General features: G+C 36.0%; 1 protein-coding gene across 1 annotated transcript; it reads left to right on the forward strand.

Moving 5' to 3' along the window:
* Window positions 1-1,828: 1,828 nt before the first annotated feature.
* On the forward strand, window positions 1,829-15,544 carry LOC128549067 (prostaglandin G/H synthase 2-like). The gene is made up of 8 exons (XM_053525164.1): window positions 1,829-2,024; window positions 4,907-5,050; window positions 5,681-5,859; window positions 7,740-7,823; window positions 9,145-9,391; window positions 10,204-10,490; window positions 12,092-12,236; window positions 14,200-15,544. The coding sequence occupies exons 1-8, from the start codon at window positions 1,844-1,846 to the stop codon at window positions 14,556-14,558; spliced, it is 1,626 nt and encodes a 541-aa protein (XP_053381139.1). The 5' UTR covers window positions 1,829-1,843; the 3' UTR covers window positions 14,559-15,544.
* Window positions 15,545-16,900: the final 1,356 nt, after the last annotated feature.

The raw sequence follows: 16,900 nt of genomic DNA on the forward strand, positions 1-16,900 counted from the left end.
TCATTAGTTGGACTGAGCCAATCAGGGTAGATAACTATGGACTGATTTTATGTCAAATTACCTCCCTTTATTTCAAATTAAAATTGGTATATCACCGTAACTCATGAAGATACTGATCTGAAATTTCATTTATGTCAACAGATTTATTTGGCAGATCCTTCTTTTGATCACTTACAATAATTTTCTTTTTAATTGCTTCCCTTTTACGTTAATATAAATAGCTTATTTTTAGTAACTTTTTTATTATTGGCCTGGAGGAAAAACCGAGACCACTTTTCTGTGGTACAACATGGATGGTACCACCAATTTTTAGGTGTATTTTGACATATCTGTACCTTTTAAGATTTTTTTTCTTTTTGGTTAAATTTCTTTTCTTTGTTTTTCCTGTCCTTTGGACTTAGATATTTTTTCTGAGGACCTTGTCCTGAAGTGCAATGATAACAGGTGAGCGATTTAGGGCCATCATGGCCCTCTTGTTTTTAAAAACTGTTATTTGTCAGAAACACCAATCACTTGAAGCGATTCAAATATAGAATAGGTATTTAGGGAAACGACTGTGAACAGCATAAACTGTTCAAGTTAAACCATGTTTTACTGAATTTTGTCCTTAAGTTGAGAATGATCAGGCATAATGAAGGAAAATGATATAAAATGCTTGATGTCACAACTTAAAAAGTACCAAAATTGATATAACAGCTTTTTAATTTGATTAAACTTTGGACTTGTCAAATTAAAAATACTTTAACATCCCACTATCAGTTACAAAAATGATTTACTCTACATATTGACATATCCTTTTTCTTTTAATCTTTGTATATATCAAACAAACTGAGAAAAAAGATGTCTATTCAGTGAAATGAACAGTTTTCTACCACCCAGTGTCATCTATAGTTTATGAGATTTCGGTCTCCGCTGTACAAGTTTTAATTTAACGTTCAAATATTTTTTGTAATAACCTTGGTATAAAATGCTTTGATGCATCATTGTACAGATGTAGAAAATATTTGTATGTGAGTTTATCTCATTATATATATCAAAAGCAATTGAAATAACTTTATGGTGTGGCTGTGAAGGAAAAGACATGGAAAAAAATTAAGTTTCAGTCAAACTGACTCACTTTCCCCTTACCTATGATTTGTACTGCAGTATAGAGAGTTATGGCTCTTTGCTATGAAGAATCTTGTGTATTCAACTTGTCACTTCCTGAGTAACTGTACAGAGTTACTCTAAGATATCATTTTCTGTTATTCTAACATAACACAGCTCTATTTGGCTTGAGCACTAACCAGTCACCTGGAATTCTGCAAATATTGTAGCAAGAAAGAACTTGGGTTCTTCTAGTATGTTTTTTTTAGCATTGAAATGTAGTGTATAGCCACTTTTCCAGGGCTTATTTGAGCTGCACCATGAGAAAAGCAACATAGTGGCTTTGTGAACAGTCTGGTCAGGATCCATAGCTGTTCGCTAATGGTTTCTCAACTTGCAATAGGCTTTGAAAGCGAACAGCATGGATCCTGACCAGACTGTGCGGATGTGCAGGCTGGTCTGGATCCATGCTGGTCGCAAAGCCACTATGTTGGTTTTCTCATGGCGCGGCTCATTTTCTTTTGTTATGTTTCCGTTTGTAAAGTATCATAACTGAAACCTTGATAAACAAGTGTGCTGATTTGTTACTTGCCGTTACTGCTTCTTCCAGAGAAACTGATGGTGACCCCTTTACGGAAACAAAAAGTCTTCAGGTTCAGTGTTATATGTATCAGGAACTGAACTACTTTTTTGCAGATTCAAAGTATGTGAAGAGGTTTACTCATGTACCTGTATTATTAATGCAGGCAACTAAGCGATGTATCTTAAGCTTGTTCTTTCTGTTACAGCGACATTCTGGAAGCGTGTTGTCTGGTTGATAAAGCCAGACTCAGACTTCGTGCATGAGTTACTGACTGAAGCAAAACATAGCTGGATATGGACCATTGTGAACAGGATACCTGGGCTATCTGATGCTGTCATGAAAAGAATATACCTGAGTAAGTTGAGCCGTGCCATGAAAAAACCAACATACTGGGTTTGCGACCAGCATGGATCCAGACCAGCCTGCGCATCCACGTAGTCTGGTCAGGATCCATGCTGTTCGCTTTCAAAACCTACTGGAATTAGAGAAATCTATAGCAAACAGCATGGATCCTGACCAGACTGCGCAGATGCGCAGGCTGGTCTGGATCCATGCTGGTCACAAACCCACTATGTTGGTTTTCTCATGGCAGGCTCAGTTAGTTTTTAGCTCATCTGATTTTTTGAAAAAAAATGATGAGTTAGTGTCATCACTTGAGCGGTTGTCGGCGTCGGCGTCGGCGTTGCCTGGTTAAGTTTTATGTTTAGGTCAGCTTTTCTCCTAAACTACCAAAGCTATTGCTTTGAAACTTGGAATACTTGTTCACTATCATAACCTGACCCTGTATAGCAAGAAACATAACTCCATCTTGCTTTTTGCAAGATTTATGGCCCCTTTTGTACTTAGAAAATCAGTTTTCTTGGTTAAGTTTTATGTTTAGGTCAGCTTTTATCCTAAACTATCAAAGCTATTCCTTTAAAACTTGCAACACTTGTTCACCATCATAAGCTGACCCTGTACAGCAAGAAACACAACTCCATCCTGCTTTTTGCAAGATTTATGGCCCTTTTGTACTTAGAAAATATCAGATTTCTTGGTTAAGTTTTATGTTTAGGTCAACTTTTCTCCTAAACTATCAAAGCTATTGCTTTGAAACTTGGAATACTTGTTCACCATCATAAGCAGACCCTGTACATCAAGAAACATAACTCCATCTTGCTTTTTGCAAGAATTATTGCCCCTTTTGGACTTAGAAAATCAGTTTTCTTGGTTAAGTTTTATGTTTAGGTCAGCTTTTATCCTAAACTATCAAAGCTATTCCTTTAAAACTTGCAACACTTGTTCACCATCATAAGCTGACCCTGTACAGCAAGAAACACAACTCCATCCTGCTTTTTGCAAGATTTATGACCCTTTTGTACTTAGAAAATATCAGATTTCTTGGTTAAGTTTTATGTTTAGGTCAACTTTTCTCTTAAACTATCAAAGCTATTGCTTTAAAACTTGCACTTCTTGTTCACCATCATAAGCTGACCCTGTGCAGCAAGCAACATAACTCCATCCTGCTTTTTGCAATAATTATTGGCCCTTTTGGACTTAGAAAAATCATTTTCTTGGTTGAATATTATGTTTAAGTTAACTTTTCTCATAAACTATCAAAGCTATTGCTTTAAAACTTGCAGCAGTTTTTCACCATCATAAGTGGACACTGTACATCAAGAAACATAACTCTATCCTGCTTTTTGCAAGAGTGATGGCCCTTTTTAGACTTAGAAAATCATGGGTAGGACAATATTTCTATTATACAAAAAAAATCAGATGAGCGTCAGCACCCGCAAGGCGGTGCTCTTGTTATAGAATGGTAGAAGATACTGATCATTCTGTCAGTTATGAATGTTTCTTTTGAAAAAGAAATAAAAGATTAAATTTTGTACTAGATTAAACGAAAATAAACATTTTTAGCTCATCTGATTTTTTGAAAAAAAATGATGAGTTATTGTTATCACTTGAGCGGTTGTCGGCATCGGCGTCGGCGTCGGCGTTGCCTGGTTAAGTTTTATGTTTAGGTCAGCTTTTCTCCTAAACTATCAAAGCTATTGCTTTGAAACTTGGAATACTTGTTCACCATCATAAGCTGACCCTGTATAGCAAGAAACATAACTCCATTTTGCTTTTTGCAAGATTTATGGCCCCTTTTGTACTTAGAAAATATCAGATTTCTTGGTTAAGTTTTATGTTTAGGTCAACTTTTCTCCTAAACTATCAAAGCTATTGCTTTGAAACTTGGAATACTTGTTCACCATCATAAGCAGACCCTGTACATCAAGAAACATAACTCCATCTTGCTTTTTGCAAGATTTATTGCCCCTTTTGGACTTAGAAAATCAGTTTTCTTGGTTAAGTTTTATGTTTAGGTCAGCTTTTATCCTAAACTATCTAAGCTATTGCTTTAAAACTTGCAATACTTGTTCACCATCATAAGTTGACCCTGTACAGTAAGAAACATAACTCCTTCCTGCTTTTTGCAAGATTTATGGCCCCTTTTGGACTTAGAAAATATCAGATTTCTTGGTTAAGTTTTATGTTTAGGTCAACTTTTTCTCTTAAACTATCAAAGCTATTGCTTTGAAACTTGCAACACTTGTTCACCATCATAAGCTGACCCTGTACAGCAAGCAACATAACTCCATCCTGCTTTTTGCAATAATTATTGCCCCTTTTGGACTTAGAAAATCATTTTCTTGGTTGAGTATTATGTTTAAGTCAACTTTTCTCATAAACTATCAAAGCTATTGCTTTAAAACTTGCAACAGTTTTTCATAAGTGGACACTGTACATCAAGAAACATAACTCTATCCTGCTTTTTGCAAGAATGATGGCCCTTTTTGGACTTAGAAAATCATGGGTAGGACAATATTTCTATTACACAAAAAAAATCAGATGAGCGTCAGCACCCGCAAGGCGGTGCTCTTGTTGTTTTATTTACTTTGAATAATCATTTGAACCAAGAAATGTTACAAGTGATCAAAATGTGATTTGTAAGAAAATGTGGCGATGATATGACAGACTTTCACTAACCTTTTTATTGAATAGCCATCTTGGCCCAAATAACAATATTTGATGTCCATGATATTAAATTATTTCACAGTACTCTTTTTAGTTCCTAGCTGTAATGAATGAATGAGCATGAATTTTCATATTTTAAGATTATAAATTCTTAAACTTATCTAGTCCAGTATAGTTTGCGTCAGTAATTTTTAGGCACGAGTCTTTAAGATTGATATTTATGACTTACAGTACGTGGAGCCATGGTAGATTCACCAGCCACCTACACATCGGAACATGATTATATTACTTATGAAGCTTATGGTAACAGATCTTATTTTGCACGTGCACTGCCTCCCGTGCCAAAAGATTGTCCTACACCTTTAGGAGTTGTAGGTAAGTTTCTCTTGGTTCAGTTCAGGTTTTTTCTCTAACCGGGCCCCCGTCTGTAGAATGTCCATGGACAAGCAAGGTTTTCCATGGAAAGTGCTAGGGAATATTTCTTGGTGTACCAGGGAATATTTCCAGGGATACTATGGAATATTTCCAGGGATACTATGGAATAATTCCAGGTGTACCAGGGAATATTTCCAGGGATACTATGGAATATTTCCAGAAACATTAACAGACTAAACCTTTCAAATTTTCCATGGAACACTGGATTTTTTCCATGGAAATCTGTTCCAATCCCTGGACATTCTACAGACAGGTGACCCTTTTATCTGGTTGCCTTGAGAGAGCAGTAAAACTCTCTAAGACAAATTGCTTTGACAATTTGTATGCCGACTGCCACACTATCAATAATTATTTTGTTCTTTATTTAAATACAGTTATAATAATAGTTTCGTCATTGCTGTATGACCTAACTTGTGTTGATATGACTTAAAAGGTGGTTAGCTGGTTAACTTCCCAGTGGTTAATAACTGAAATGCTGTTGAAATATGGTTGTTAAACCCAAAACAAAACAAAGTTAACCATAATTTACAAGACAGAAAAGGTATATGAAATGTCTCTGTTCATACGCAGGTGCTAAAGAACTGCCAGATGCAGGTATGATAGTGGACAAACTGATGAAACGTACTGTATTCAAACCTGATCCAAGAGGTTCCAATGCCTTGTTTACATTTTTTGCACAACACTTTACCCATCAGTTCTTCAAGACAGATTTTCAGCGTGGACCTGGGTTCCAGTGGGGAGGACATGGGGTAAGTGAGGTGTCTTTAAATTTACTGTTTAGAATAATTTGATTTTTATCCCATTATACTGCAACCACATTGGCTCAGTGGTCAAGCATCCGCTATAGAGTTTGGGGTTTGCCCTCCACTCCGGTCATGTCGACAGTGTTATGAAAATAGATCTAGCACCCTCCTCTCTTGGCGATCAGCATTTGAGACTGGTGAGCCCTTAGGTCAGTATAACGTGACTCCCTTGGGTCAGTATCACGTGACTCCCTTAGGTCAGTATAACGTGACTCCCTTGGGTCAGTATAACGTTACTCCCTTGGGTCAGTATAACGTGACTCCCTTAGGTCAGTATAACGTGACTCTCTTGGGGCAGTATAACTTGACTCCCTTAGGTCAGTATAACGTGACTCCCTTAGGTCAGTATAACGTGACTCCCTTGGGTCAGTAACGTGACTCCCTTGGGTCAGTATAACATGACTCCCTTGGGTCAGTATAATGTGACTCCCCTAGGTCAGTATAAGGTGACTCCCTTGGGTCACCATAACGTGACTGGGTAGGATATCGTGTCCTATGTCTTTGGCCTGATATGCCAGTGAGGCAGTATGATGAAGCTGGGTATTGTTTTTTTGCTAGAAGTAGAATCTTGTCCTTATATGACTGAAAAATCACCTAAGAAAAGATGTTAAATTCAAAATTACCCATACATAACTCAACTTCAGATACTTAAACCATAATGAATTTGTGGTGGACGGATAGCTCGGTGGTTTGCACACTGGCCTTCCAATCCTGAGGTCGGGGGTTCGATCCTTGACAGCTACTCGGGGAATTTTCAGAAACACTTTTCAGTGTTTCCCACCCAACTAGAAGTATACTGGTCAGGAACCCAGGCAATCCTTGCATGTATCAGTGCTATACACTAGGCACGTTAAAGAACCAGGCTGTCTATTCGCAACGAGCTAGGCTAAGTTAGTTGGACAAGCCTGTATCTGATTTCTAATCTCTCTGTCGTTGGGGCTTTGTCTCACTCTGTCCCTCTGGTCAGATCGCTCTGTGTCTGTACTAGTAGAGGATGAATTATGCGCCCTGTGTGGCTGCATTTGAACTTTGTAAAGCGCCTTTGAACGTGAAATTGATCATGAAAAGGGCGCTATATAAATCTGGTATAATAATAATAATAAGGAAAGGTGGAACACATAACCAAATGTAAATAACTGTCATTTTGTTAAATCTGACCAGTTTTCAGGCTATTTTAGCCCTTCATCTGGGATAACGAATACATATAAAAAGTTCAGAAAACTAAAAAAAATATGCAATAATTTTAAATCGTAACGGTATTATTGCATCTTGCTTAGTATTCATAAATTTTCCTGTTCTTTGAAATAGGATGCAACATTTATGTTCCATTACGTACATTTAATATTGTTTAAAATTCAGTGTAAAGTAGATTAGAATATTTTTTATATAAACTTTTGTAATGTTTTGAATTGAAATAGGAATATTTTATAAAACTGAGCAGACAAAAACCATATTGTATAGCTACTAATAATCACATATGATACAAATTATTTCATTTTGACATAATTGGTAGAGTATTTGTATGTAATCGATAGTGTCTGTAGAAATATGATAAGCCTTTCAAATAAAGGTGAAAGCAGTGCGCTTACATAAAAAAGATGTTTACCTTTATAAACTTATTGTCTGTTTTTATGTCATAATACTTGCAAGATTTTTAGCTATGTGTATTTTCAATAATCTTATCTCACATGGTTATCGTTTTCTCAAAAATGATACTGCAAGAAACAACAATTAACAACAAGGCTATCTCTTTATCAAGCGATCAAAAAACGTACAGGAAACTAAAACGTTGAATGCAGGAAATTTATTGTATTTTTTTTTTACAGGTGGATGTATCCCATGTGTACGGTAAAGACAAACATGTAGAAAATATGCTGAGAAGTTTTGAAGACGGCAAGTTAAAAATGCAGGTAAATTCATCCACTGCAGGCAGTAATTCATATTGGCTCCTTAAATTTTTAAAAACCATTTAATATTTTTTACTAGATTATACTAATTTATTTTAGGTCAATTGTGACGTTCTACAACTTAAATTAATCACTCTCATCACCTTTTTCCTGATGATGCGGCTGGGGATCGAACCCATGACCTCCCGCACTTGAAGCAGACGCTCTACAACTAGGCTTTTGAGGCAGTTAATTTTTTACTAGTGATAAATGTTCCCAAAGAAGTGACTCAACTAATGCCCAGAGCAAAACTGTCAGGATTATCAATTCAAGGTCAAGGTTGAACAGGTTGATCCAAAGTAGGTAGAATTTCATAGAGAACAGGTACAATGTCACGTACAGCATAGTCCCATGCCCACCATTGTGACTTGAGGATATTTATGTTTGAAGATTTGATAAGATCTGTAAGACCTAAAAATTTCTTTATCTTTTCAAAAATTGTGGTTGTGTATTGCAAAATTATTTAATGCATGGGTATGAAATTTTGTGGTTTTCTTATCAAGATGAAATGAGTGGAGATTTTATGTTTTTGTTGAGATTTTATTTTGTGGATTGAAATAGCCAAGAAATCCACGAAAATTAGTAATCCTACAAATAACAATGAGTTCACAGTATTACCGATAGTATATATATAATCTACATCATTGTTTTTATTGAAAGGTATTTTTACCTAAGAATTTCTGATTAGACCCATTTATAATTTACATCCTTAAATGCTCAGGTGGTCAGGTGTTGTTCCATATCAGGGAAATTATATCTTTATAAACATCATATGTTATCATATTACTTGACATTTTTGGTAATTGTCAAAAAAAAAAAGGACTGACAAATTGGTCTTTTATAGTAATTCATGTTTTATACAGTTGAAGACATAATTTTGGACTCTTATTTACATAATATTCTAAATAAAATGGGAAGTCATTTATATTCATGAGAGGCAATGTTTTATGGATTTTATTACTGCATCAAGTCACAAACAAAAATCCCATTCTTCTTCAAAAGTTTAAAGTCACAGATTTATATCCCCTTAAAATAGTCATTTCAGCAAAAGCAATACAAATTTCATGGCCATGAAATTGAATGAGAAAGATGTAAGTATAAATCAGACTTAAGAGTTACTGTCCAACTGAAGTACTCTTCAAATTAAAAAAAAAAAAACCCAAAAAACACACACACACATACTGTTCTTCATGAAGAGAATTTCCATTAAATAATTTATAAAAAAAATTCTACATGTACCTCCGTTTTTTAGATATATTTCATTCTTCCTTTCTTTTTTGCAAAGACGATAAATGGAGAATCATGGCCACTCCTCCTGAAAGATGTAGAAGTGCCAATGCATTATCCTCCGAGCGTGCCAAAGGAAATACAGTTTGCCCTCGGACACAAAGATTTTGGCCTGTTGCCAGGATTATTTATGTATGCTACAATATGGATGCGGGAACATAATCGGGTCTGTGATATTTTAAAGGGAGAGCATCCAGAATGGGACGATGAAAGGCTCTTCCAAACCACAAAATTAGTAATTTTAGGTAAGGGGTCAGTGGCGTAATTTTTTAAAGAGAACTGCTGTTGAACTATTTAATTTCTTAGAAAGTTTTGTTTTGGGCCAAAATTAAGCGGAATTTTTCTTGTTTTGGGCCAAAATTAAGTGGAAATTTTCTTGTTTTGGGCCAAAATTAAGTGGAAATTTTCTTGTTTTGGGCCAAAATTAAGTGGAATTTTCTTGTTCGTTGGGATTTAATTTCATACTTTGTCTAAGCCATTAAATTCAGGAAAATTCATGGCACGCAGATATTTATGATTTCACAGTTTATCAGTTTAATTTATTGCTGAAATTAAGACATCTTTTCAGCTGTGTAGGCAATGAATAACATTTTCTACCTGAGTGTGACAAATTTGAAATCTTAATATAAAACTAAGCAATGTATTCTGTTGTGAGAAATGAACATAAACTGAAAAGTAGTATATTTATTATCATATTGTTTCACATATTTCTCTGTTTTATATTTCATTCGTAACAAAAGAGATAAGAAATATTCATTTGAAAGACTGTTACATCTAATAATTATTTCTTAATTGATGTTTTTTAAGGTGGTGGATCGGTAATGACAATTGGCAGTTTCCATACATTTTCGTATTTGCGTCTGTTATTTTGATATTCTTCAGCCATAAATATAGTTCATACAAGCAGTGGTTTCCATAACAACAGGAGACTGCCAAAGTCCACAATGGAGAAAAAGTAATCGAAGGGAAAATTATGGATTTTCATTTCGGGTCCACTACTTTTAAATTAAATCTCTATGTCGTAATCTTACAAAATTATTTTTCTCATGTTTTTCAGGAGAAACCATAAAGGTTGTGGTAGAAAACTATGTACAGCATTTAAGTAATTACAATTATCAATTGGTTTTTAAACCAGAACTACTTTTTGGGCAGTCGCATCAGTATTCTAACCGAATTACAGCCGAGTTTAATCACATGTATCATTGGCATCCATTAATGCCGGATGAGTTCAATATCTCTGGGACTACTTACACTGTGAAAGATTTTCTCTTCCGTCCTGATATAGTTCTGAAACATGGAATGAGAGATTTCGTTGATGGACTGGTACATCAGAGAGCTGGCGCAGTAAGTACATATAAAGTTGTTTTATAGACTATGTGATATGTATAGTTGCTGAGTGGTTACGGTGACTGATGTTTTTGAATCACTGGTCCCTTTCTGCTGTAGGTCAAAACCTTGCTTGAGGTGTACATTTTTCTCATGTAAGGAAGCTTGCCAGCTGGCTTGTGGAAAGTTAGTGGTTTTACTTGTCTGCCCACCCAGAGGAGAAACTGGGGTCTCCCCTCGACATTAAATGTTGCTGTATGGCATAATCATAAATTGTACTGGAGACTTGAAACCCAACAAGCCGAACAAACAAAACGAAATATATACTTTGGTAAAAGACAATATAGAACATTTTAAAGTGCAGACATCGAATGCTATTCAAACATCTGCATTCTTCAGATCTCTTTGAACATTTTACATCCTGTTTAGGTCTATATACATATTGTTCATTTATGATAAATCTACAGTTTACTAAATACATACTGTTCCAAGGTCAGTATGTATATCATGGGCGTAGGAGCGAGTTTAACTTTGGGGGGGGGGGCCAAACCTTTTCGACCGGCGGTTTGGGGGGGGGGGGGGGGTTAGCGGCAAGGTATCCTCAGTGCATTATTTTCGTGACAACGCCTTGTACAGGGATTAATTGGGCCATAGGCCCCTCAAACCTTGATGTTTTAGCAATCATTGAGTTATTCTGATGATACACATACGACTAGGCACTGAACTGTCTTAATCAGTCATATTATGTATTGTTCTAATTAAGTGTGTCATTTTTTACCTTCTTCTGTTGAAGCCCTGGACATACAATCAATTAGCACTGCATTTGTCTAACTGTGGTATAAAGTTGTGGAAATATTATTTCCCTTGAATGGACAATGAAAAACAAAAAAATACATAACGTTTACATGCGTAAACAGGTCTAATAGTTAGGCCTACATTGATTTTGCAGACGCTTAAACCGGAACTGTAGTGATTGCGCTCAATGATATATTATTTTTATAAAATGTAAACGATTCTTGGCGTGGCGCATACAGATTTCAGTACTCGCACTACGGAAAGAGACATTTTTAGTCAGAATACAAGGGAAGGCCAAATGCAAATCAGAAATCAGGTTGAAAAGAATTATATGATGCTAAGTAAATGTTATATTAGACTGCAATTTATATCTCTTTTCCAAAATAATCGGGGGGCCAAACTATACTTTGGCCCCCCCCCCCCCCCCCCCCCCCCCCCCCTCCTAGCTTTGGGGGGGCCTGGCCCCCGCTGGCCCCCCCCTGCTCCTACGCCTATGTATATATGTTAATCTGTACAAAACAAATGGTAAAAAAAAAGAATGAAAAAAAAATTAAGAGATAGCTTTCCAAAAGGTCTAAGTGTTGAAGTTGTGTTTTTATCAAAGTAATTATTTAACCCATTTTGTTTGTTTTTTTTTTTGGAAAGGGAGACAACTCGGAAATTTTATCTTTATAGTTACAGTGGGAGTTATCCTTTTAAGAAATTAAGAGATAGCTTTCCAAAAAGACTGTTTTTCTTCTAAAAGGGAACAACCCTGAAATTTCTTTTTTTATAGTTATAGTGGGAGTTATCCTTTTGTGACATATTTTTGTATTCTCTTTCAGTTTACCCACCATAACCACAATTTTTATACACTTCCTGTTGCCAAGCAGACTATTTTACATGGAAGAGCACTTAGATACCAGTCCTTTAATCAGTATAGGAAAAGATTTAGTCTACCACCTTACCAAACATTCGAAGATTTAACTGGTATGTATTTGAGCCGCGCCATGGGAAAACCAACATAGTTGGTTTGCGACCAGCATGGATCCAGACCAGCCTGCGCATCCGCGCAGTCTGGTCATGCAGGATCCATGCTGTTCGCTAACAGTTTCTCTGATTGCAATAGGCTTTGAAAGCGAACAGCATGGATCCTGACCAGACTACGCGGATGCGCAGGCTTGTCTGGATCCATGCTGGTCGCAAACCCACTATGTTGGTTTTGTCATGGCATGGCTCATTTTAATTCTATGAAAGAAATGACTACAACTAAAACATGTGTTAGGGTTTTGCTACAAGCAAAAATCCATATCGGTGCATTTCCATACAGTTTTTTTATCAACTTTTCAAACTTGTATGCAACTGATACAGCAAGAGTATGGATCCAGATCAGACTGCATGGATGTGCTGGCTCAAAGTCCTAACACTGGTCTTCGCACAGTGGTGCTCAAATATTTATATTCACTGCCCCCTCCCCCAACTTGAGCTTTTAGAAAATGGGACAATGTGTAGGAATTTTTACATTTTTTTACAGTTTTTGCCTGAAATTATTTCTCACATTCAGTTCTTTGAGCCTGAACAGTGCATTGAGGAGAACATGGGGTCTTTCTCCACCATCAAAAGCAGGAAAAATCCCCATATATCCAAAATTATTTCTGTGAGACTACAAACTTAACAAAGAAAAAGTTCTTAAAGGAATTCAATGCATAACGAAATACCATATAAATGTAATATAAACATACTATGGTCTTTCTGTGGCTGAGTGATTTAGGTTGCTGATATTGACTCACTTGCCCCTCACCAATGTGATTTCGATACCTCAATTGGGGTGTAGGATACTTCATGCAAGGAAGCCATCCAACCTCATCACAGGGGGTCGATGGTTCTATTCACATGCTGGTTCATGCATTAACCCTTATCATGCTGGACACGATTGATTCTGCCTTTGCGGCTAGTTTGCTATTCAGTCAGTATCATATGGTATGCACCCCTTTTAACAGTTAATGGTAATGTCCAATGTGAAAGATGGACAAGTTCATTATAGAAATTTACAGGGTAAGTGGGAAATCACTTAATTTCGTGGACATGACATTTCGTGGTTCATCTAAAAGTTCCGTTTCCTGGCATTCATTGTTTTTGAAATAATTCGAAAACAGATGAAATTAAAGGGAATTGTATGTGTTCTTTGGAATTTAATTTTGTGAATTGACCCAACCATGAATCCACAGAAATTAGACCCTAACAAATATTGATAATTTCACAGTAAATGTCTACGATGGTAAAATTCAACAACAACACGTGAATATGTCTAGCAGTTTCTTTCAGGGGAAGACTTTTATCTTTTTAAACAGATAACCAGGTATAATTTTAAGGTTTTAACAGCAAATACAGTATATTAAATATAAATTCCTTTGCTTTGCTTCATTTTGTCATACCAAAGTGTCTAAAGGCAATTTCAACAACAGAAGTCGCTTTCAATCACATTCATAAAGTGTCAGGGGACATCTGTATTGGAGTGATAAGGATAGCTGACTTTGAAATGCCCCTTACTACCTGAGGTGTTTCCATGTCTGTTATTGAACTCTATCATCCAGCTAGCTTTTGGAAGAGGTCTACCAAAATGTCTGTTTGTACATGGAACAATGTTTGGAAGGGTATCTAAGCTAGGTCTTTCACCAGATTTGTGATACTGTAAATCATTCATATTTGTAGGAGACCATCATGGATTTTGTATTTTGAGTTGATTCACAAAATTAAATCCCAGCAAACAAGTCAAAATTACCAACTTTAGGACCCATGAAATTAAATAGTTTCCCAGTATGACTGCAGCTGATTGTTTGACTGAAAATCCAACAAAAAAAGTAACTATATGTACAATAAAAATATATATATTGTGAATATTAAAAATTTTGAAGTAAATTTTATAAATAACATAAAATAATTTGTTTTCCAGGTGATACAGAAGTAGCAAAAGACTTGGAAGAAATATATGGTGATATAGATGCTGTAGAATTTTATGTTGGTATTGTTGTGGAAAAAACTAGACCAAAGGCGATATTTGGATCAACTGTGATAGAACTGGGAGGACCTTTTTCTGTAAAGGGGCTTTTATCAGCCCCTATTTGTAGTCCGCAGTATTGGAAACCATCCACTTTTGGTGGAGATGTTGGGTTTGACTTAGTAAAAACTGCATCATTAGAGAAGTTATTCTGTAAGAATATGGCAGACTGTCCTAAGATCTCATTTGAAGTTCCAAAAGGCTCTGAAAGTTGTACGAAAGAAACCCAAAGCTGCACAAAGAATGAGTTATAGCAGATGTTTTTCAACACAGTATGAAGGAGATCTGGATACGTGACTGAACTATACTATTCTGAATTAACTGAATTAAGAATCAGTCCAGCTTAAAAAACCAGCAGTCACTATCTTTCACAGCAGATCCTCTGTTGGGTTTCTGATTTCTGACATGCCTTGTCATCATCAAGATAGTGCTTGTGCAAGAAGTGGGTAAGGGGACGATTGTATCAGCGCCAAAAAAATCTAACAGCATGAAAATCTTATGCAGTGTGTTAACTGCAGGTACCACTGATGTTTTTATATAGTCTAGATGGCTTTTTATTGATTCAATTCAGAGCAGAGAGAATGTGGGACATATTTGCTGTGTTTCATATCATCCAGTCAATTCTGAACCTGCGTTACAGGCAGATGTGAGGAATATTGTTTTAAGTCTTTAAAGAAAATCATTATATAATTTGTTCAGTTTGCTTTGGGACCTCATTTGCTGAGGGGTGAAGGTCCCTAGCTTAGAATCACCTGTCTCTCATTTCTGTGGGTTTGAACACTACTTAGACCATCATATGAGGAAGCCATCCAGCCAGCTTGCAGAAGGTCAGTGGATCTGTTCAGGTGCCAGCTCATGTTTGAGATAATGTCAAGAGGATGGCACCTGGGCTTGGATCTTTTTCATCATTAAAGCTAGCAGTCAGTCATAAAAATCCATATGAATGCAAATTTTGATGTGAATGTTTGTATGTCTGTAATTGTACTTTGTCTTTACTAGAGTGTTTGAAATATTTTATTTTTGGAATTTGCAGATTAAGAAAACCGAACTGATTGTGAAACTGACCTGTCAATGTAGACAGCACTTGAATTTCCAGGGATAATTTAAAACTAACAGATTTTGTAAACTTGCCTTGAAATGCTTCATGAATTAATGTACATGAAGGAATCTTGAATTTGTATATGTACTTGAATTAGATATTGTTTATGTTATTAATAAAAATGCCTTATATTTATACAAATCATGTGTCTCATATTACTTCACACCTGTCTTAGATCACACAATATACCACAGACTTGTACACTTTATTAATTGTTGAAAGATAACATTATATAAATACCATATGGCAGCGTGTGTGACATTGATATTGTCAACCCGAGGGCAGAATGTCACCCGAGGCGAAAGCCGAGTGGTGACATTCTGTTCCGAGGGTTGACAATATCAATGTCACACACGCTGCCATATGGTATTTATTTTATTATACCGAACAAAACTAAACACAAAAAAATAAATATGTTTTTGATTCATTTAATTCAGTAGTTTCATCTTTAGCGCGGTAATCAGTTGTGTACACATTGAACAGCGACGTCATTATCATTACAATATGATATTCTGTACAAGGGAGGCAATCATATGGCTATAAAACTGAAGTAGTTATTTGCCCTTATATGACATTCAAAATATCAGCGCGGTCACATGACCTGACAGTCACTTTCGCTTGGTCACGTGTTAAAAAGATTAAAAATGTTTCTGACAGTCAAAATATCTCCTTTTCGGGTAATGGGATTTTACCATTGTAGACAAAAGTGAGGTATAATAAAAAGGCATTTTAGCACTGTTGGTCCCCTGCTAGTTGTAAGGCTTGCTGCCCTTTCCCCCAGTCTTCTGTCCGGTTATAAACACTAAACATAGGATCTTACATTTGTGAAAGATGGTGTAATTTAGTCAGATTATCAGATGTTCCTCAACTGTGATAACTTGAAGTGTGTGATAATGGAAAATAAGGAACTTATGCGCGTCCTTTTATTTTGCTGGTATGTGAAAAACAGGTTGCTATGGCAACTCCTATTTAGAAAAAAACTTGAAAATGTAATCACTGATAACTTAAGAAGTGTAGGAGGATTTTTCAGGAAACATGAAGAATGCAATACAGAAAAGATGCAAATTATTTTATTTTGTTTTTCTGCCAGTTTGTCCGTCTGTCTGATTACCCTTTAGTCAAACAGGTTCAACGGATCGACTGTAATAGCCTGGTTCATAAATGATGGGTAATTTTGAGGATATGCAGTACATGTATATTGTATTTGGTTGCAATGATTAAATAACGGCAGTATGGAGAATATGCAAACCATTACAATTGTTTCGCCACATCCAAAATTGTTTATGCTGTAGTAACAAAGTGTTATTCCGGTAGAAGACTTTGACCGCTCGAATGCTTTACAGCTGATATTCTCCTACTTTTCTTAAACAGTCATATCCTGGATTGACACAAATGTAAAAAAATGGGGGATTAAAGAGGTAGTCAGCGCAACGCGAAATTATATAAAATGGTTAAAAAACATAAACAAAAATCATTGGAAGCATAGGCTTAATGCAA

The sequence above is a fragment of the Mercenaria mercenaria genome, chromosome 15 (genome assembly GCF_021730395.1).
Source record: "Mercenaria mercenaria strain notata chromosome 15, MADL_Memer_1, whole genome shotgun sequence".
NCBI classification, from domain to species: domain Eukaryota; kingdom Metazoa; phylum Mollusca; class Bivalvia; order Venerida; family Veneridae; genus Mercenaria; species Mercenaria mercenaria.